General features: G+C 41.4%; 1 protein-coding gene across 9 annotated transcripts in view; it reads right to left on the bottom strand.

Annotated features, from left to right (window-relative positions):
• The window catches only part of gulp1a (GULP PTB domain containing engulfment adaptor 1a), a 384,626-nt gene that overhangs the window by 5,688 nt on the left and 356,275 nt on the right, over positions 1-22,663 (bottom strand). For 8 of the 9 annotated variants that reach the window (XM_087988648.1, XM_087988645.1, XM_087988647.1 and 5 more), the window contains 2 exons: positions 13,125-13,260; positions 12,579-12,673 (listed from right to left, as the gene is read on the bottom strand). In XM_087988648.1, coding sequence (XP_087844774.1) covers positions 12,579-12,673; positions 13,125-13,260 — 231 coding nt within the window. Of the gene's footprint in view, positions 1-12,578; positions 12,674-13,124; positions 13,261-18,633; positions 18,859-22,663 lie in introns of all 9 variants that reach the window. The other variant, XM_043704093.2, reaches the window with a different exon arrangement.

Genomic DNA, 22,663 nt, shown 5'->3' with positions numbered 1-22,663 from the left:
GGTCTGGGTGGTATACGCTTCGGCGGGTCGGTGTGGACTTGTTGGGCTGAAGGGCCTGTTTCCACACTGTAAGTAATCTATGTCTCCTTCTCCTTTCTGCCCTGGGTCACTTTCCTCTAGCCTGGTAAATCCTTTGCCCTCTGTTCATATTGTGCACATCCCCAGCAGCTTCAATTTCTAAAGGTACATCACCCTTAAGCCTTTAAAACTTATTCTGGCCCCTCATTGCTCAGTCTGAACATTGGTCTGAATATAGCTGTGGAACGTTAGCGCCTTCTAGGAAGACCAAAACCTTTCCAGAAGTGGGTTTCTACAAGTTTCTTGGATTGATTAGGGATCTGGGCGAGTTGACAAGTCCATGCTACCCCCACCTTCATCAAGATTGGTAATGGTGACACTGACATCACTGCGTTTCCCAATTCTTCACTTCCACTTTTGCCCTATTGGTTTTCTCTGTTGAATATGTTCTGTGACTAGATTAGAGTGGTGCTGGAAAAGCACAGCAGGTCAGGCAGCATCGGAAGAGCAGAAAAATTGACGTTTCGGACAAAAGTGCTTCATCAGGAATAGAGGCAGGGAGCCTCCAGGGTGGAGAGATAAATGGTGGGGTGGGCCAGTGTCCTTATTTCTCCTCCCTCCACCTTACCCCAGTCCCAAACTTCCAACTCCGCACTGTCCTCATGACTTGTCCTACCTGCCAATCTTCCTTCCCACCTATCCACTCCACCCTCCTCTCTGACCTATCACCTTCATCCCCACCCCCATTCATCTATTGTACTCTTTGCCATCTTCTTTTCCCCCCCACCCCCATTTCTCTCTCCACCCTGGAGGCTCCCTGCCTCCATTCCTGATGAAGGGCTTTTGCCTGAAATGTCAATCTTCCTGTTCCTCCGATGCTGTTGTGTTTTTCCAGAACCACTCTAATCTAGACTATGTCCTGTGACTAGCTGTTCAGTGTTCATTCAGCCTCACCGATCTGTCATTGATAAAACAAAATATTAAAGATGAAACGTCAAAAGCTTATGGAACTGGCTCCTTCTCAGTTCTTGATCTTCAAAAGATAGATGTAACAGACAGCTAATTTTGCATGTGTTTTGAACTTTCTTGGTTTTTGCAGCGCAGTTAATCTACAACTTGATGAGGAATGGACAAATAATAGGAACAAGATTCAACTTGTAGAATTTTTGGCTGCTAATTCTACCACAACATTGACAGTACTTTGCATTGCGACGGTGTCATCTTACAAAATGTCCTGATTACAGAGGAGGAAGTGCTGGATGTCTTGAAATGGATAAAGGTGGATAAATCCCCAGGATCTGATCAGGTGTACCTGAGAACTCTGTGGAAAGCCAGAGAAGTGATTGCTCGGTCTCTTGCTGAGATATTTAGCATCATCGATAGTCACAGGTGAGGTGCCAGAAGACTGGAGGTTGGCAAACGTGGTGCCACTGTTTAAGAAGGGCGGTAAAGACAAGCCAGGGAACTACAGACCGGTGAGCCTAACATCTGTGGTGGGCAAGTTGTTGGAGGGAAAGGATGTACATGTATTTGGAAAGGCAAGGACTGATTCGGGATAGTCAACATGGCTTTGTGCGTGGGAAATCATGCCTCACAAACTTGATTGAGTTTTTTGAAGAAGTAACAAAGGGGATTGATGAGGGCAGAGCAGTAGATGTGATCTATATGGACTTCAGTAAGGTGTTCGACAAGGTTCCCCATGGGAGACTGATTAGCAAGTTTAGATCTCACGGAATATAGGGAGAAGTAGCCATTTGGATACAGAACTGGCTCAAAGGTAGAAGACAGAGGGTGGTGATGGAGAGTTGTTTTCAGACTGGAGGCCTGTGACCAGTGGAGTGCCACAAGTAGGCCCTGAAGAAACAGGAGGGGAGGTAATTAATTTAGCAATAATGCATTGTTATGTAACAACATGTATCCATTGCCTAGGAACAGTTTAACCATTAATCAAAATTGTTTCCAAATATACTTTCAAACGGCAATATTGCGTCAATAAAGAAAAAGTCCAAAACCCATTTCTTAAATGTTCATGAGAAAGAACAATGTGGCATTTGGAAGACTGTGTCTGTGTAGATGAGGGCTGAGGGAAAGATGCAGGGATGCCACCATGCACAAAATAACAGAGCTTCATAAAACAGAAGCTGTAAACAAGATTATCAAAATATTGAAGCTGCTATGAATTGTGGAGTGCCTATCAAAATAAATGAAGTTGAAATAAAATGAAATAGGTCTTCATAGAGAAGAGGATCAAGAGGAGCAATAGTTTTCCAGGATACAGGAATTGTTCCAAAAAATGGCTAAATCTGTGAATGGATTGTGCTTTTAGCAAGGTGAAATGGAACAGGATGAAAGATCTTGGACATGCCAAACTATACTGGGGACTTGAATGTTGATTCTTTATTATTTTCAGAAGCATTACAAAACAATATAATGGATTAATCATGTTTAAAAGTGCAACCAATATGTATGTAAATTAATAATAATTCAAAATACAATATACCAACCATCGCTGACGCTGCTGGGCAGAAACGTAGGCATAAGGATAAAAAATGCAATTCAGTAAGAGAGCACAATTATAATACTACAGAATCAAAAGTAAGAACTTAAATAATTGAAAATAATCATGACCAAACTTACAATATTATGAATACCTTAATTTGAAAATAAACAGTCATTCAAGATGTTTTCTATTATCATTTAGAAAGAATAAACCATGTAGCTTGAAGATGAAATCTCACAATCAGTGCACTTCTGTAACATCAACATCTTCTTTAAATTCAACAAAAGTGAATTACATCATCCTAAATACAAAAATCTCTTGGAATCAACATTCCTTGAGGAAATTTCTAAATAGGATGCTCAAGCAACCCACAACCTCCCCAATGCTTAAAAAAGATAAGTCATACAACAAATGTTAAATCTTTTCAAAAATATCTAAAAGTGATTCTCAAACTATGAATTGCTTGGACTGTCATTATGTAAGTACCTATAGGCAGCAAATAAATGTTCAATTTCAGATTTTTCGTGAGCAAAATTAAAAAAAAAGTAGCAAAGATCATTGAAGCAATCCTCATGAGGTAACATAGCTGCAAGGCACACTACAAAATAAACAGAAGTGAAAAGCAGGCCAGCATTAGAATATTTAGTGTTTGCAAGTAAATCTTCATTGAAAGAATGAAGAAATATCATACTGATTGGAAGATATGGAACATTCTTCCTCATTAATTAAATATTACCCTACATACAAACAGAAATAAAATTGTGTAAAAAATAATAATTGCTCCCAAGTAATGGTGAGTTATAACGATGCTGAATTAGTTATAAGGGCAGCACGGTGGCTCAGTGGTTAGCACTGTTGCCTCACAGCGTCAGGGACCGGGGTTCAATTCCCGCCTCGGGCAAACTCTGTGTGGAGTTTGCACATTCTCCCAGTGTCTGTGTGGGTTTCCTCTGGGTGCTCCAGTTTCCTCCCCCAATCCAAAGATGTGCAGATTAGGTGAATTGGCCATGCTAAATTGCCCGAAGTGTTAGGTGAAGGGGAATGGGTCTGGGTGGGTTGCTCTTTGGAGGGTTGGTGTGGACTTGTTGGGCTGAAGGGCCTGTTTCCACACTGTAGGGAATCTAATCTAATCATTCTGAGGTGTCAAAAGCATGTAAATTGATTCAGGTAGCTAATTTGCAAATGATGTTAACCAAAATATGAGCCATTCTAAGAGTTCAGGAACTTCAAAGAGATTTTACTTGGACTGAAAATGTTCACACTTTGCTTTAGGTAATACTTTCTCTCAAGCATGCCAGTGGACACAGAATGAAATTTGGCCAGTATATTACCTGCTAATACTCAATTCCCAAACCAGTCTGAAGTTGAGCTTCTGTGCTGGAACAAATTGTTTAGAGCTAATTTTTCTATCAGCACACCTCTTTGTGCCTGAACACAAGGCATGATAGGACTGTGAAGATAGGCAGAAATCTGTTTGCCTGATCTGAACCACACCAGCTCAGATCTTTGGGTCAGAGAATAGGTGGAATGGGATCCCTTGGAAGTATAAATGTAGAAAATCCATGGGATGTGCATGAGAAGTTGGAACTTCTGATGGGCAATCTTTCACCACTCCAAACTAGTACCCTCTGAAAAAGTCTCAGGTTTGGAGTTAGAGTCCGAGACTTTGGATGTGCCAACTTACTAACCTGGATTGCTGTATAGGACATCATAGGCAGGAGAAGACTGAGTAACTACATAACTGATAACCCTACTTTCACCTTGCCATCTCCAAAAACACCTTGGCACGATCTGACTAGTCCCCATCTGACACAACTTCCCCTGACCCAACCTAATCCAACCCAACCACCAGATTCTACTACAAACCCACAACTATTGAACTTGAAATGACAAGCCCCCCTCCACAACGAAACACCTCCTGATTCATCCTACCCTAACATACTTTCCATCTGATTCATGTATCTACCATTAACTCTGTCACCCCACCCACCAGCTACTCTACCACCTGCCGCCCATGCCTGTACGTGAGGGAGGGTGAAAATGATTGAAAGAAGTTTAAAGACATGGACACTGTCCAGAGCTTTCCAATATCATAGTTCGAGCAAAGATTTAGAGATTTCATTGGACATTTGTTGCTTAGGATGGACTTTAATATGCTTTTCTCAGTTAAACGTCATATTTACCGTGTGGGAAAAAAAATATTGCAATAAGTGATTTGTTGCATAAATGCTAGTTGTCCAGGTCACTTGACAGCAGGAAGATTAATTGCTTCCTCAGTTATGGTTATATAATTTCTTATTATACATTTTAGGCTAATGGGTACATTGTAGCAGGCTCATTGTATCACTCTAACGCAGTCAAGATGCTAATACTTAATTTGTCTTTGAGTGTTATTTCATTATTGTTCATTTTCAAACAACAGAGATGCCATGTCAGGAGTAGAAGGTATCATTTTACAGAAATAAGGATCTATTATCAATTTCAATAGAAATTAAATGGATGAATCTGAGCATAGTGAGCAAACAATCAAGACATGACCCACAGAAGAAAATTTCACACTTATTAAAAGAATAACAAACCTAAAATAATTGATTAGATACACTTAGGTAGCATAGCATTAGGTTGGGTAGCCCTATACTTAAAGTTGAGAAAGCAATAGAAGTGCGTAAGATACATTCAAGGATACTGAAGGAAGTGACAGCAGAAACTGCAGAGACACTGGTCATAATTTTTCAGTCTCCTTAGACTCAGAAATAGTGGCAGAAGACTGCAGAGTTGCAAAAGTTACAAACTTGATCAAAAAAAGGTATAAATGTAAGCCTAGCATCTCCAGGCCAGTCTGTTTAACTTCAATGATGCAAAATTTTTACAACTAAAAGTTTGGGAAAAAACAATAACAGTCAAGCAGACAAATGTGAACTAAGTAAGGAAAAGGATTCATTAAGAAAAAAATCATGTTTAACTAAATTGCTAAAGTTTTTTGAAGAGATAATGGAGAAGTTGGATGAGGGAAATTTGTTGAAGTTGGACACACAGACTTCCAAAAGGTGTTAATATAGTGACTTAATATAGTGAGCAAATTTATAGTTCATGAAATAGTGAGAGCTGCAATGAAATTGACTGAGAGACTGGAAACAGAGCAAATTTGAATGAATGTTTTGTTTGGAAGAAGATTGTTAGTAGACCTCCCGGGGGACCAAGTTTGGGAATTTGTTCTTCCTGATATATGTTAATGACCGAGACCTTAGTGTACAATGAACAACTTCAAGATTTACATATGATCTGAAACTTGGAAACTTTGTGTGCTGTCAGGAATTTACAATTTCAAAAGGACGTTGACAAGTTGGTTCCAGGGGTAAGAATATTCTGTTTTGAAGAGAGGTTGTAGTAGTTGGAACTCTTTTTTCCCCCAAGAAAAGGCTAAGAGGAGATTTGATAGAGTTAATCAAATCTTGAGTAATAGGACGGAGTAGATCGGGAGAAACTATTCCCACTCATGAAGGTTTTGAGAACAAGGTGGCACAGATTTAGAGTATTAGGCAAAAGAAGATAAATAAAATGTGAGGAATAATATTTTCATGCAGTGAGTGGTTAGGGTCTGAAATGGGCTGCCTGGCTATCTGGTCAAGACCTGTTTAATTGAGTCAAAGAAGGAATTAGACAGTTATCTGATACAGAAACATGTGCAGGGAAATGGAGGTGAGGGTGGGAATGGGAATGGCATTGTGTATTGGAGAGCTAGTATAGTCACAATGGTCCAAATGGTCTCCTTCTTAACTGTAACCATTCTATGAATTCGTACTATAAATATGCAGTTGTTTAAGGAGTTCAAATTCAAAGTGGTAAAGATGGCAACTTCTACTTTATTCAATGAGAAAGAATATAGAAATAAAAAAATCAAAAGAACTGAGAGTGCTGTGAATCTGAAACAAAAAAACCTCAGAAATTTCTGGAGAAGCTCAGCAGGTCTGGCAGCACCTGTGGAGAGGAATCAGAGTTAACATTTCAGGTGGAGTGACCCTTCCTCACAACTGAAGAATATAGAAATATTTGCCAATAATGCAAGGAATAAGGGAATATTAGCCGCAAAAGAGTACTCTCCCTCCAACCTCACGGCCATATCCTCCCCCCATTCATTAATGGAAGTTTATATTGTTCAGAAATGTTTCAATAAAGGAAAGAGGAAGAATGACGAGCCTCAGCACTTAATGCATTTTTTTGCTGGTTTAAGAAACATTGGCCTCAATACTGATGTGTTTGGGGGTTGGTGGAGGTAGGAATAGTGACTTAGTCATTCATGGTGTGAAGCTTTATCTGCACAACAAAGGTCAAACGTTTGTGAGTGCAAAATGCCCTGGCCTCCACAAGGAGCAATTTGAAGGAGGCACAATAAGGAGGAGCAAGGAAGAGAGCAGCTACACTGGTATTGAGAGTATGGGACTGAGCTGGATTTTCCTATTCACAATCCTGGATTTCACCACCTGATTCATAACCAGCTATTGGGGTGGTATGGATTCAAGAGATTGAATAAAAAAGACAATTACAGTTCACAAAAAAGGATGGATATATTTAAGAATGTAACAAACTTGGTATTAAAACCAGAGGAAGTGCCATCATCTATCCAAACTATTTCAGTAAAATTGTCAGTGAAATTGCGTTTACCCAGAGGAACCTCGAATATCCAGCATTCAATTATCAGAGTTTCGGATTATCCAAACAAGATTGCAAGGCCCCAATGCATGGTTAAACTGTGTTATCGGACATTCGATTATCTGGTATTCGATTATCCGATATTTGATGAACCGAATGAAGCATTCCCCACCCATGGTCTTCGGATAATTGAGGTTCCTCTGTATACCAAGTAGCATTCATACTATTAAGTCGGTCTGTAAACCATTTACTTTTATCCTTGTGCCTATTAGTGTTTGAAATACCATGTTACTGACACTGTATGTTAAGCACTTCAGTCGAATTGACAGTGAACTCCTCCTCATTCTGTTGAATTTCCCACTGTGGGGTAAATTCCTGAGTAAATGTCAGTGGGTCGCCAAAGGAGAAAAGAAAAAACACTTCAGAAGCGGGATTTCTGGGTTTGTTGGATGCTTCCATACAGTTGATCCGAGATTGTTGGTGTTTCAAGAACAATTCTTGGCTGCAGTTTGTGTACATTTGTGCGCTTTTGTTAAGTACATTCAGATGCTAACATTCTCAGTTCAAGAGATGCTAATATAAAACATTTGAACTCACTGGTATTATCTCTGGTAGAATACAACTGCTATTCTGTGAATGATCATAACCATAAGTTCATCAAGTCAGCTAAAGCAGACAACTTACAGTCACATGACTTTGCTTAACATCTTATTGTTAGCTAAGTCTTAACTTGAAAAATTAGCTGATTTGTTAGACTGAATTTTCAACTGTCCATGGGGGCAACTGGATCTGGAACGCTGTGTGGTCACAATGTGTCACTGTTTTTTAAACTCCTTGGTGATGTGATTAAATTTTCAAAGTGCAGAGGTCAGGATGGTTGGAAACCTGCACGCCTCCAATTAATTAATCAAGAACATCCTTCCTCAGATAATGAGAGACCCTGAGCCAGGGACTCCTGGTTCTCAGGCAGGCAACAACACCAGAGGCTCCCATTGTGAGGCAAGTGTGGGTCTAGCCATGGGATCTAGCATTGGAGGAGCATTGGCAAGGTGGGCCCAGTGACAAAGAGATGGCACCTGAAGAATGGCAACACTGACGCTGGTCGGTCTAGTGCAGGCGGAGGCGAGGTAAGGGAGAAGGGGTGGTAGCTCAGGTATTGTTGGTGAACTGGCTCAGGATTCGTGTGGAGGTGACAGAATCAAGATGGACTCTCTCTCAGCTATATCTTTTTATTCTTACATTATTCAGACTAGCGCCAGATTGTGGCAATTGTTGATGCTTTTCACTGGATTTTTCTGTATTATTCACAGTAAAATACAACTAACAATAAATATTCATTCATAGCTTGTGTTTGTTGTGAACTATAGTGAGGGATCTGAATACAATCCAACTGGACTTTAAGGAAAACAAAGTCTCAATACCCATGGATTCAGTGCCACAAATAAAAGCCAACTCTCAGCACAAATATGATGTGGAGGTGCCGGTGTTGGACTGGGCTGGGCTGGGCAAGGTCACAAGTCACACAACACCAGGCTATAGTCCAACAGGTTTATTTGAAATCACAAGCGTTGCTCCTTCACCTGATGAAGGGGCAATGCTCGAAAGCTTGTGATTTCAAATAAACCTGTTGGACTATAGCCTGGTGTCATTTGACCTCTGACTTCAGCACAAATTCATAGAGATTAACAGTGCCTCAGCAGTGAGGGATTCCTCATTGTCCAACTTCTATCACTGGACAATAGTACAGGGAAACGCCATTAGCTGCCTATACCTGATGCAATCAAGAGATTGATCATGCAATGCAGCAGTATTGGAATCTGACATAGTTACTGCAATGAATTCTCATTAAGGAGGGAAATGGGTAAGTCAAACCTCCATCCATCTGGGGACCAGATGCTGTTGACATGACAACTCCAAACAGAACGAGTAAAACTTAGAACCAATGTAAACTGAGCATGTTGTCTGGAATTCTTTCATAGAAAAGGACTGCATTGTTTCACTGATCATACCTGGCTGAACTGTCTGTAAAATACACCAAGGAGGATTAGTTTTCAGACACACTGCTCAACAGGAAATGTTTGGAGTGGTTGCAACATGTTTAATATGAATCACTATAAAAGAAGGCAATGTTGAAGGAACTTTATTGTAGTAAGGAGAAGGGTTAGGACCGGTCAGCCTGACTGAGGCCTACAGTCAATTTCAGATGGACTGGGCTGTGTTGTGGATTGTAAGTGCTCCAACCAAGTCATAGTGATCAGGCTGTAAGTTTCCTTGCTGAGCTGGTGGCTTATTCTCAGATGTTTTGTCACCATGTTAAGTAACATCATCAATGAGCCTCTGGTGAAGCGCTGGTGTTCGTGTCCCACTTGCTATTTATATCAATTTGGACCCTATTTGCCAACCCCTCAGAAAAAGAACTGAAAGTGATATCACCCAACTCAACAGACCAAAACAGATAAATAGCAGCCGAGACAGAACACCAATGCTTCATCGGAGGCTCACTGATGATGTTACCTAGCATGGTGACAAAACGTCTGAGAATAAACACACCAGCTCAGCGAGCAAACCGACAACCTGATCCACAGCCTAAGCTACAAACCTTCTCCAAAATCTAAAATCATAGTGATCTTGGTCTGGAGGAGTCTGCAGTCTCAAAGATAGGTCACGAATGTTAACCTGGCCTGTAGTTCTCACTGGAAGGACTAACCATGTGGAGGATTGTAAGGTCTCAGCCAAACCAAAGGGACACTGAGGCTGAGTGGTTAAGATAACCTAATGTTAACAATCAAATTCATTTGCTTTTCGGTTGGAGTTAAGTAAGGTTTGGACAGAAGCTTGAGCTTTGGGTTTTCAATAAAGTTTGGTTTACTTAATACATTGTGGTGAGTGGGTATGCTTGGATGGAAGCTGAGTGAATTAAATCCGACAAGCCAATCAAGGTGTTGTGTCATTTTTACAAGCTTGGAGGATCTGTACCAAGGCGTTAGGAGGTTTATTTTAATAAACAGGTTTATGGTTGAGCCAAATGCTGTGCCTGTTCCTAAAATCTTAACGTCCAAGAACCATCATAAAAGGGGAACAGAAAGGGGAATAGGAGGCAACAGATAACAGGGGAAATGGTTAACAAGGGGAACGTGGAAGATTTAAGAGTTTGTGCATAGTGGTGAACAATAGTGCTCATGATTGCAGTGGTGGAAGTTACATATTAGCAGAGATTTAAACTCAGTTGTTACTCATGCAGAAGCACAGAATCGCCACAGATTTTCTGCACTTGTGAAGCTTGATTTTGTGAGTTGAGAATGTTTGAACTTAAAAGAAATGTACAGCTACTGATAGCTGTGGCCACCTCGAACCATGCTTACTAATCTGGTTCATTCGCGTTCTTCTTTCAGATGCAGGGCAGAGTATCCCTCTCTTGTCTAGTCATCACCACAACTTCAAGAGAGGGGTTGGAAGACCATCGGGTCACCCAAGGACAGCTAAACAAAGCATCAGTAGCTCTCTGCTCTCCCACTTCCAGAGGTAATAGTAAAACCATGACGGCTGCTGGCTACATTTGAAAAATTATGGCTCCATGTCCAGCTCCAACATTCTGCCCACACCCAAAGACCATAAGACATAGAAGTCATTCAGCCCATTGTGTCTGGTCTGCCATTCACTCATGACTGATAAGTTTCTCAACCCCATTCTTCCACTTTCTCCCTGTAATCCTTGATCCCCTTGACAATAAAGAACCTATTTATCTCTGTCTTAAATATACTCAATGACCTGATCTGGGTGGCAAACCCACCTCTGGGCCAATTAATGGAAGGCACTTTAAAACAGTAGTGCATCACTAACTCTGATGGAGTATAGGGTTGAAACTTGTAAATGCTCTAGTGACATCTTCATTATGGAGAAGTGTAGAACTCAAATTCCAATAAGACAATTTTACAGTGCCTAATTTTTTTGAGAAAAAAAGTTAGTAACTGCCTTGATATTAGCAGTGGTGGAATATACAAGTTGAAGTGGACTGCTGTGGACTGTTCACTCTACAGCAGCTAAGGGAAGCATGCTTACTCTTTTCAGCACACAAGCAGTGCAACACACACCAAGTCCCCAGCGCTATGAGGCAACAGTGTCAACCTCTGAGCCACCGTGCCATCCCCGGAGTTTGACGGTGAACTGTAAATGAAAATGCCCACAAATTCAGATTTGACAAACAGGAGGCCGGAGGAACACAGCAAGCCAGATAGTGTCAGGAGGTGGAGAAGTCAACGTTTTGGGTACAACCTTTCTTCCCATTCCTGAAGAGTGGTTATACCCGAAATGTCAACTTCTCCACGTCCTGACGCTGCCTGTCTTGCTGTGTCCCTCCAGCCTTCTGTTTGTCTACTTTGGATTCCAGCATCTGCACTTTTATTGTCTCACAACTCCATGATATCAGGCATGCATGGATTAGCATGGCAGTCTTGACTGTCACCCAGATCTCTGACACAAACTGTGGCTCCCTGTATCCCTCAGGGAGTGATCACTGAAATCAATGAGAATTTCAACTTTCTCACCTCCTCACTGCCAATACAAACTGAGAAAAAGTTACAACTTGACCAAATTTACTAAACAACAGATTCAACCCTGTAAGACTAATTTTACATTCATAGAGAGCTATAAAATGATTCATTATAATTGATCTTTAAAGTGAGCGAATTTTAGAAGTTTCTGTTTCCTGGTTTGGTGTCCATGAAAATCCTTTAACATGATTGGTAACTTGGACAGCCTGATGGCATTACTGCAGTTTCATGTTATGAAAACCCAGGGAAGAATGCTACCATCAGCTACAGCATCCGGGCACAGCATTGGAAGTAAAATTCAAACCGGAGAGATTGAACGAGATCTGGGTGAAGTTTCCTTGCTTCTGCGCTGACAAAAAAACTCTGGGCCATCGAAAAGGAATCTTTTAAAGTTTACTCTCCAACACTGCCATGAGAAAACATCCTTGCCTTTCTGATCTGACACAAAACCAATCCTGTACTTGAAATATATTCCATATGTTGTGTCGACATGAAGCCAAATGCATTGTGCAATCGTAATCTGGATAGTATAACTTCTGGTTAATAAGCCTGCATGCTCCTTCAAAGTTCTGAAAGTGCATTTTCTCACAGATTTATATCTTAAAGGGTCACAGATTCAGGATGAATATGAAGTATATGTGCTTACTGCTATCTCACTCAAGGTGCTGAAGTGATTCTCCTTTTTAAAATGTTCACAGCTGAATTGCTGATTTTGCATGCATTATATCACAAAATTGTAACATAATGCTGACATACAGTCATAACCTTCCACAACTGGTAGTGTTGTTTCCACATTTGAATTTCAACTTGCAAAATTAAACTCTTCATGCCTATGTTTCATGCATGACTGAATTAGTCACCTGCATTTCATCCAGTTTGGACTGAATATCTGGTGGAAAATCTCCCCCACCTGAGATGAAAGGGTCAAATGGTTCAGCACCAAAAATATCTCTTCCTGCAAAGAACGCAAAGAAAAATGTTAGATTCTGCAAAACCAAATGATGCGATGAAGAAATGAGGAAATAAACAAATGGATGAAGAAATCATAGCAGTTATAACTTGTACATTCGCTGTCCCAACATATTAGTTTATGTTGTCATTGCAATAATTAGTTTGGACTAAATGCTGACGTAAACATCAATATTCTGAAATCAACTTATACACAAAACGAAGTTGAAAATATAAAGTAGCTTTTGAAGCCTCATTTGATTCTCCAATGAAAGATGTCGGATTTGCTTAAGTACATGTAGCCAATTCAAAAAGCACTCTTGCATTAAAAGTTACATCAGGTATGGTAAAACAATAACTGCCACACTTCAGTGATTCAAAACATGTTCAGGCTGATCAAATAAGTATTTCAAATTATTTACAAGACAAAAGGTATTTTAAGGAAAAAAAAATCTTACTGGTCTCAGAAGATCTGACAGGTAAAGGAGGAAGTTCTGTACCATTGCTGGATGGTGTTGGCAAAAGAGGCGATGCTGGTGAAAATGGAACCATGTCAAACAGATCTGTGCTTGGAGAGCGAGGAGTCATTCCTCTCTATAATTCAGTTAAAGCAAGATATTAGCAGAGACACAGTATACTGGTCACTATCAATATTGCTGATTTTATTAACTAAATATGTAATTAACATTCATATTTTACAACAAACAGTGCATGCTGTAAGCCTTTTCTAGCAGTACCACGTCCAAATACATGACTCCAATAGAAACGGCCAACATTCGGTATCTTGATGGATGAAATAAAATGCACAGAAGTAAATTTGGGGTTTTGAGTAAGTTATAAGTCATAGAAATTTTCACTTGAAGTTGCTTTCTTTCAGAAATGTTTTGAGAAAGACTCACAAAAGTCTTACTTTCATAGAATCCCTGCAGTGGGCAAGCAATCTGTTCAGCGTTTTGAGTCCACACTGATCCTCCGAACAGCATCCCACCCAGACCCACCCCTCTACTCTGTAACTCCCATGGCTAATCCACCTAGCCTACACATCCCTAAACACTATGGGCAATTTAGCATGGCTAATTCACCTAACCTGCACAGCCTGGAGGAAACCCACACTGACACGGTGAGAATGTGCAAACTCCACACAGACCAAGGCTGGAACTGAACCCTGGCTCTATGTGGCAGCAATGCTAACCACTGAACCACTGTGCCACCCCAGCTAACCAAATCTAAATCTAATCAACATTGTTTCCTTCCATTTAAAGAAAGATTGTTTCAGGGACAATACAGGTAGGAGAAATTGAGGACTGCAGATGCTGGAGATCAGAGTTGATAGTGTGGTGCTGGAAAAGGACAGCAGGTCAGGCAGCATCCACGGAGCAGCAGAATTGACATTTCAGGTATAAGCCCTTCATCCTGATGAAGGACTTATGCCCGAAACCTCGATTCCCAGCTCCTTGGATGCTGCCTGATCTGCTGTGCTTTGCCAGCACCATACTCTCGACTCAGGGATAATACAGTTTTACATGTTGCAAATGTTGAGTTAACTGAATGTGGTTTTGTACATACTCCAGGTCTGACTCAGAGCAGCTGAAGTGAACTGGTGCATTTGTTTAAATTATTTCCGTGGTGTAATGGTTAGCATTCTGAACTCCAAATCCACTACTTCGTGTTCAAATTTTGGTGGAACTTCAAATTGTCTTGTTCCAATGATCGTTTAAAGTGGCTCTTGTGGTATGGGTGTAATTTTAGATTAGATTACTTACAGTGTGGAAACAGGCCCTTCGGCCCAACAAGTCCACACTGACCCGCCGAAGCACAACCGACCCAGACCCATTCCCCTACATTTACCCCTTCACCTAACACTATGGGCAATTTAGCATGGCCAATTCACCTAACCTGCACATGTTTGGACTGTGTAATGTTCCTACCTCTGAACCAGCAGATTTGGAGTCAAGTCCCACCTGCTGCAGAGGTGTGCAATAACATCCCTGAACAGGCAGATTAAAAAAATAAGTTAAATATTAAGCAGAAAAATTTTAAAGTGTTTCCATCTCAGGAGGAGGCTAATCTGTAAAAGAGAATTTACATTTGGGGAGGACTGTGAATAAATGGACGTAGAAGACAGACTGGCTCCTGCTTCCTCCTTCACAAGGTGAGCATTTACCAGATTAACCAAAGAATGGTGAATTCAGTCAGGCCAGTTCAGCCTATCATTTGAAACTGCATTAGGCTTTCTTTTCAAACAATGAATGTGTTTATGGTCCATGATTGAGGCCTAAGGGCAGGATTTTATTTTGTATATGGGGTTTGAAACCCTATCCTGAGGGTCAAATACAGTTCATTAACTGTCTAGGATGACAGTTAGCCTGGAAGTGATTTTCCCTATATTGGACAATTAGTGGCCATAGGGTGAGTTTGCTCTTTATCTAAGGTTGACAGACTTCAGAAATTGGAAGACCAAAAGAAGATCCTTAAAACTGAAAGGATAACAGTTTGCAATTCAGGTAAGAGATAGTGTCTCTATGAGGTACACTTTCTCCCATTTTTCCAAGTTTGATATTTGAAGAAATGTCTTCAGGAACCAAACTCCCATTGTGGAAGTGAAACCCCTTTAATGGCAGTGTGTGAACAGAGCTCGGGCTAGACAGAGAGGAATCATAGCTTGCTTGCAGTGCTTTTCTGAGTGAATGAAATGCACTCCCTTTATGCTAGTGTTAAAGATTGGGAGTCACTTCTCACAGGGTTCAGATCAATGTGAGGCAAGTGTAGTGGTAAATGAAGTATATGAGCTTTTGAGTTTGTTCCTACATGTTTAAGTTATTTAAAAAACTCAGTGTTGGTCAGTGTTATGATGGTCACAAAGTTACTCAAGGTGATCTTGTGGTAGTATTCCCACTTCTGAGCCAGTAGATCAGAGTTCAGCTACAACTTCTTCAAGGCCTCCTTCTTCAAGGAAAACGTACAACGCAGATGGCGTCCTTCTTCAAGGACCGCAATTTCCCCCCCGACATGGTCGACGATGCCCTCCACCGCATCTCTTCCACTTCCCGCTCTTCCACTTCCCGCTCCTCCGCCCTTGAGCCCCGCCCCTCCAACCGCCACCAGGACAGAACCCCACTGGTCCTCACCTACCACCCACCAATCTCCATGTACAGCGCATCATCCACCGTCATTTCCGCCACCTCCAAACGGACCCCACCACCAAGGATATATTTCCCTCCCCTCCCCTATCAGCATTCCGTAAAGACTACTCCCCCCGTGACTCCCTCGTCAGATCCACACCCCCCACCAACCCAACCTCCACTCCCGGCACCTTCCCCTGCAACCGCAGGAGGTGCAAGACTTGTGCCCACACCTCCTCCCTCACCTCCCTCCAAGGCCCCAAAGGAAACTTCCATATCCGCCACAAATTCACCTGCACCTCCACACACATCATTTATTGCATCCTCTGCACCCGATGTGGCCTCCTTTATATTGGGGAGACAGGCCGCCTACTTGCGGAGCGTTTCAGAGAACACCTCTGGGACACCCGGACCAACCAACCCAACCACCCTCTGGCTCAACACTTCAACTCCCCCTCCCACTCCACCAAGGATATGCAGGTCTTTGGACTCCTCCATCGCCAGACCACAACAACACGACGGTTGGAGGAAGAGCGCCTCATCTTCCGCCTTGGAACCCACTAACCACAAGGGATGAACTCGGATTTCACCAGTTTCCTCATTTCCCCTCCCCCCACCTTGTCGCAGTCAAATCCATCGAACTCAGCACCGCCTTCCTAACCTGCAATCTTCTTCCTGACCTCTCCGCCCCCACCCAAGTCTGACCTATCACCCTCACCTTGACCTCTTTCCACCTATCGCATTTCCTATGCCCCTCCCCCAAGTCCCTCCTCCCTACCTTTTATCTTAGCCTGCTGGACACACTTTCCTCATTCCTGAAGAAGGGCTTATGCCCGAAACATCGATTCTCCTGTTCCCTGGATGCTGCCTGACCTGCTGCGCTCTTCCAGCAACACATTTTCAGCTTCAGCTACAAGTGACTAGTTACAGATGGCAAGTGGATGACGGGATATAGGTTATAGCCAAGTGGGTGAGTGGGTCAATTTGTTTCTGAGGCAAGGTTAGGATATTGAGTCGAGTGTTCAGTGGGGGTGTTATGTGAATGCTGCACTGAGGTCAGTTTCAGTTTGACCTTTAGGGCAGGTTTTAATTGCTTTAAAGGTAACCTTATGTGTCTGGCTCCAAGTCAGTGCTGGGGGAACTTAATTGGAGAATTCCAGACACTGGGTAATTGCGTTTCGGAAGTTTCAACTTCCCCGTCAGCTTCCACATACAGTCAGGACTTCATAGACATCCATTTCCCTCCCCTCAGCTTCCCTCAGGGCCTCTCAATCTACCTGTGCCAAGAACTCTTGCCCACGATGCCTCCCTACTTCCCCCAACTTCATTGTCACATGGCTACTGCTCTTTGAGAACTTTATGGAATTCCCAGTAGTGGCCTCAGCTCATGGTAGTGCTGCTGGGATCAAAGCAGCTGGCCAATCAGGTTGACTCTGGGTGGTGGGACCTCCACTTCAGATGGAGCACAAGGCCAGCCTTCATCCAATTAACATTTTTCACAGGATGAAAGGGCTAAGGAAAAGCTCAACCTGGATGGGGATGATTTTTAGTAAGTTTTTCAGACATCATCAGTAAAATCCTGACCGAAATGTAGCTAAATGCCCTAACAGCAAATTGTGGCCTAATACTCAAGAATGGTCCATATTTTGTTTTTTGCATCTTGTCATGTAATCTGAAACTCAGTTGTGTAACTAACTCTAACGTATTTCATCATGTATACTGACACTAAAATAAACACTTCGATAACTAGAAACACATGAGTATGGCAATATGAAGAGGTACGTTTGATGATTAATAGTTTAAATCACTACCCTTAAGGTGTACTTTATTATTTAATGGAAATCACAATCTCAAGTGTAAAAAAGCTAAAGACCTGTACATGGTCTAAGGTTCTGATTTGTGGAGGTGTGCCCTTACAAGTTTGTACAGCATTGTAAGCTTTTATTTAAGTTGATAGTCTCAATTAGGAATGACTTGTGTTGAAAAATATAATTGAAAGACAGAACAACTTTAATGCAATCCCTAGGCACTAACCCAATGCTATGTCTAAGGTCAATTCACATGAACATCTTTAAGTATTGTTCTATTTGTCAAGCTGTTGAAACACAACTTGTTTCAGTAAGACTTCCAAGTTGCTGCCAGTTCCACAGAATTTCAGACTGTGTGGGAGTATGATTTCTGTAAAGATAACACTGCTCATCACATACTGCAGCTGTTTGACTTGGGCATTTGACTTAACTGCAAATTAGAATGAAAGCCCATAATCCAACTGTCATTACTCTTAAAAGAATTATGAAGAGCTGCAGAGAAAATATTAAACAATGTCATCTTTTTTAAAACCTACAATTCTCATTTGCATTTAAAAGCCATTTTGCTAAACGCTGTGGTACTGACAGTGACTTGATAAGTTTATCAAAAAGATTTTGACATTTTTAATTAATTAGCTGTGCAGCAAGGTAGATATTATAATCAATTAGTTTGGTTGTGTAATGCTTGGTATGTCTTTTTGTCATACAACAATTGGGCATTTTAACTTTTGTGCATTAATAGGGTGTAAAAGGAGTGCAAAGTAGTCCTGCGTACAGATTCCTGAATTATTCAGTTGTGTATGTACATGCCCACAGATAAATGACATTATCTGTCAGCAATTCTCTCATCAAAATACAAACATGCTACATGCATAGGATTTAAATCAAAATTGGTCAAGCTGTTAGCAAACTATACAAGTCAGAGTGCTGGAAAGCCTCCAGACCTCTCCCCATCATGACCAACATAATGAGACATGCATAAAATAAGCAATGCAACAGAATTGTTAACCAGTAGAAAACATGCATGTTAAAATTACACGAGGTCGTGGAATACTAAATCCATTCAGTGCTCGTTGAGTTGCGTGTTTGGGTGAAGGTGGTGTTAGTAGACTCTCTGTTAAGCTGGAGCCAGAAGGACTTGTTGGGCTAAGTGTAAAAGAGGTTATTTCAGGAAATGACACATATTCCATGTCATGGGACCAGAAGAAAGTTGGTGGCCTCTGACACAACTGCAGTTGCTTGTTAGAACTGAAGTGTAACAGCTGTGAAGAAAGTAACAAAAAGAAGGAACTGTTGATTGTGAGAAACTAACATTGATCCATTCACTTGGTATAACGTTCATGCTCTGTTCACTAGTTTCAATCATGCGTTAGATTGTTAATGGAATAATATTCAAATTTAATTTGCTTAATAAAATAAATAGTGATGTTTTGCAGAAAAAATATTAACAATTTCTACAACATTACAGAGAAGAAGATGCTGGAAGTCTTAAACGGCACAGAAGTGGATAAATCCCCAGGACCTGATTAGGTGTACCCTAGAACTCTGTAGGAAGCTAGGGAAGTGATTGCTGAGATACTTGTATCATCGATAGTCACAGGTGAGGTGCTGGAAGACTGGACGTTGGTTAAGTTGGTACCAAGAAAGGTGGTAAGGAAAAGCCAGGGAACTATAGACCGGTGAGCCTGGCGTCAGTGGTGTGCAGGTTGTTGGAGGGAATCCTGAGGGAGAGGATTTACATGTATTTGGAAAGGCAAGGACTGATTAGGAATAGTCAGCATGACTTTGTGCGCGGGAAATCATGTCTCACTAACTTGATTGAGTTTTTTGAAGAAGTAACAAAGAGGATTGAAGAGGGCAGGGCAGTGGATGTGATCTATATGGACTTCAGTAAGGCGTTTGACAAGGTTCCCCATAGGAGACTGATTAGCAAGGTTGGAGCTCATGCAATACAGGGAGAACTAGCCATTTGGGTACAGAATTGGCTCGAAGGTAGAAAACAAAGGGTGGTGGTGGAGAGGTGCTTTTCAGACTGGAAGCCTGTGACCACTGGTGAGCCACAAGGATCAGCGCTGGGTCCACTGCTTTTGTCATTTATATAAACGATTTGGATGTGAACATAGGAAGTATAGTTAGTCAGTTTGCATGTGCAGTGGATGGCGAAGGAGGTTACTTCAGAGTATAATGGGATCTTGACCAGATGGGCCAATGGACTGAGGAGTGGCAGATGGAGATTGGTTTAGATAAATGCGAGATGTTGCATTTTGGAAAAGCAAATCATAGCAGGACTTATACACTTAATGGTAAGGTCCTAGGGAGTGTTGTTGAACAAAGAGACCTTGGAATGAAGGTTCCTAGTTCCTTGAAAATAGTGTCGCAGGTAGATAGGCTAGTGACGAAGGCGTTTGGTATGCCTTCCTTTATTGGTCAGAGTATTGAGTATCGGAGTTAGGAGGTCATGTTATGGCTGTAAAGGACATTGGTTAGGCCACTGTTGGAATACTGCGTGGAATTCTGGTCTCTTTCCTATCGGAAAGATGTTGTGAAACTTGAAAGAGTTCAGAAAAGATTTACAAGGATGTTGCCAGGGTTGGAGGATTTGAGCTATAGGGAGAGATTGAATAGGCTGGGGCTGTTTTCCCTGGAGCGTCGGAGGGTGAGGGATGACCTTATAGAGGTTTATAAAATCATGAGGGGCATGGATACGATAAATATACAAGGTCTTTTTCCTGGGGTGAGGGAGTCCAGAACTAGAGGGCATAGGTTTAGGGTGAGAGGGGCAAGTTATAAAAGTGACCTAACAGCCAACTTTTTCACACAGATGGTGATACTTGTATGGATTGAGCTGCCAGAGGAAGTGATGGAGGACGGTACAATTACAGCATTTAAAAGGCATCCAGATGGGGATATGAATAGGAAGGGTTTGGAGGGTATTGGCCCAGTGCTGGCAAATGTGACTAGATTAAGTTAGGATATCTGGTCAGCATGGGTGAGTTGGACCAAAGGGTCTGTTTCCATGCTGTACATCTCTATGACTCTATGACATTAGAATATTGTACCCTTAATCTATTCACTCAATTTCCACCTTTTGAAAATGGAGAGAAAACCATATGATCTCTGGGAAATAAATCAGAATTAGACAATTAATATCAGCCCAACGCCTAATATAGAATGCTGGATCTCAGAAGCTAAGTTCTGTGGAAGGGTCACTCGAACCAAAACATTAAATCTTCTTTCTATCTACAGATGCTACCAGACGTGCTGAGTTTTTTCAGCTATTTCTGTCTCTTTTTGTCTCAGAAGACAGTTTGTTTCTCCTTCATATAATCTTAAAAAGAGGTAACTGTTGTTTGCTTACCACATTAAGTGAATGGCATAGGTCATATCACTGGGCTAGTAATCCAATAGCTCAGGCTAATATCAGGAGAAATGGGTTCAAATTACACCATGAGAGCTGGTGGAATTTAAACGTAAGTAACTATCTGGAATATAAAGCCAATTTTAATCATTGTGATCATGACCAATCATGACATTGTTGTAAAAGCTCACCTGGGTCACTAATGTCAGGCCTACATGTGACATTAGACCACAGTAACATGATTGACACTTAACTATCATCTGAAGTGGTTTAGCAAATGCTAAATCAAGGCTCTGTTTAAGGGCACCCATAATACAGTGAACAACTTTGACCCTCTTTTTTTAACTAAGAAAAGATATACTGGCATTGGTGGAAGTCCAAACAAGGTTCATGGGGTTGATCCAATTCATCAAAGGATTTTGTTACAAGGACTGGCTAAGTAGATTGGGCATGTACTCAGCAGGGGCTGATTTCCTTTCCTTTAAACTCTGCATTTTAGGCAGACTATGATTTTCACCTGAATATGTATATGTTTGGAAGGTCAAGCCATTGTAATAGGATTAATCTACACTGGTTCATACTTCCCTTTAAACTCAGGCCATACCTTCCATACTGCTCTTTGTCTTTCACCAGCCAATCTTGTAGCATTCTGACTTCAAAGCAGAAGAAAATTGACTCTCTAGTGTCTTTACTGACCTTTGAAAGTACACTGTGCAAATTAAGTTGATGGTGAGAAAGCACAAAACTGTAAACTGGTTGAAGTAGTTGACAGCTGTAGCCAGACTAGTCTGCGTGCAGCTACACAATATTAGACCATGGTTTGTTAAGCTCTAGTTGTATTTACTTATTGGTGTCTTAAGCAAGTCTACACTTTTGGATATTAAATACTGCATGCAGTTCTTGGAAAAGTCATGGCACAGACTTTGAAGTGGTTGTTATCTTCTAATGCTGTTAAATACAATTTTTAATTTTCTTCCCATCACTGTACTCAAATATCAAATGTTGCAAAATAACCCAAAATCTAATCATTTTTCATTTTACAGCCCACTCTAATTTTCTAACTCAAATTCAGTGCAGATTTTCTTTATCTCTATTCTTATGCTTTTAATCACGTCGAGCCATAGGGACTAAGAGTGTAAAGCAGCAAAAAGTACCACGAGTTCTATTTTACAGCTTCTCACTCAAACTGTGTGTCTCTATTACACAGCAGAGGCCATATCAAAGATGGTGGATGGGAGTCCAGTATTTTGCCTTCTATCCTTCCCTGGCATGGTGCTCACAACCTGGTGGGCAGAAGGCACTGTAAGACTCAGACAGATGATTCTTTTTCACTTGATTTTGTGGAAAGGCAAAACAGAGTGATGGTGATGATACTTTTTTTTGGGGCGTTTCTTGTGAGCAGTGGGGACATTGCCTCTCCACTACAATTTGTTAATGCCTCCCTCCCCCACTGCCTCATTTTGTTCCTCCCTGCCTGCTCATTCATCCTACATCTTCAGACTCACTGATCTGCTGTTGTCCAAACCCAAGACCTACTAGAGTCTGGTAACCATGCCCGTATCATCCCAGGGCCTACCTACAGTCCAAAGAGATTCCCAGTAGTCAGGCTGTAACTGGTGGGATTGGCTGTCTGCTCTGAAGTGGAATGTCCTTCCACCGAGGGGCAGAAATCCAACCCTTGCCAGCTTGAGCATACCTGGAGAATGTTA

The sequence above is a fragment of the Chiloscyllium plagiosum genome, unplaced genomic scaffold, assembly GCF_037043375.1.
Source record: "Chiloscyllium plagiosum isolate Xiang-an unplaced genomic scaffold, Cpla_swu_hap1 HiC_scaffold_7, whole genome shotgun sequence".
Taxonomy (NCBI): domain Eukaryota; kingdom Metazoa; phylum Chordata; class Chondrichthyes; order Orectolobiformes; family Hemiscylliidae; genus Chiloscyllium; species Chiloscyllium plagiosum.
This window is presented reverse-complemented; position numbering and strand designations above follow the sequence as displayed.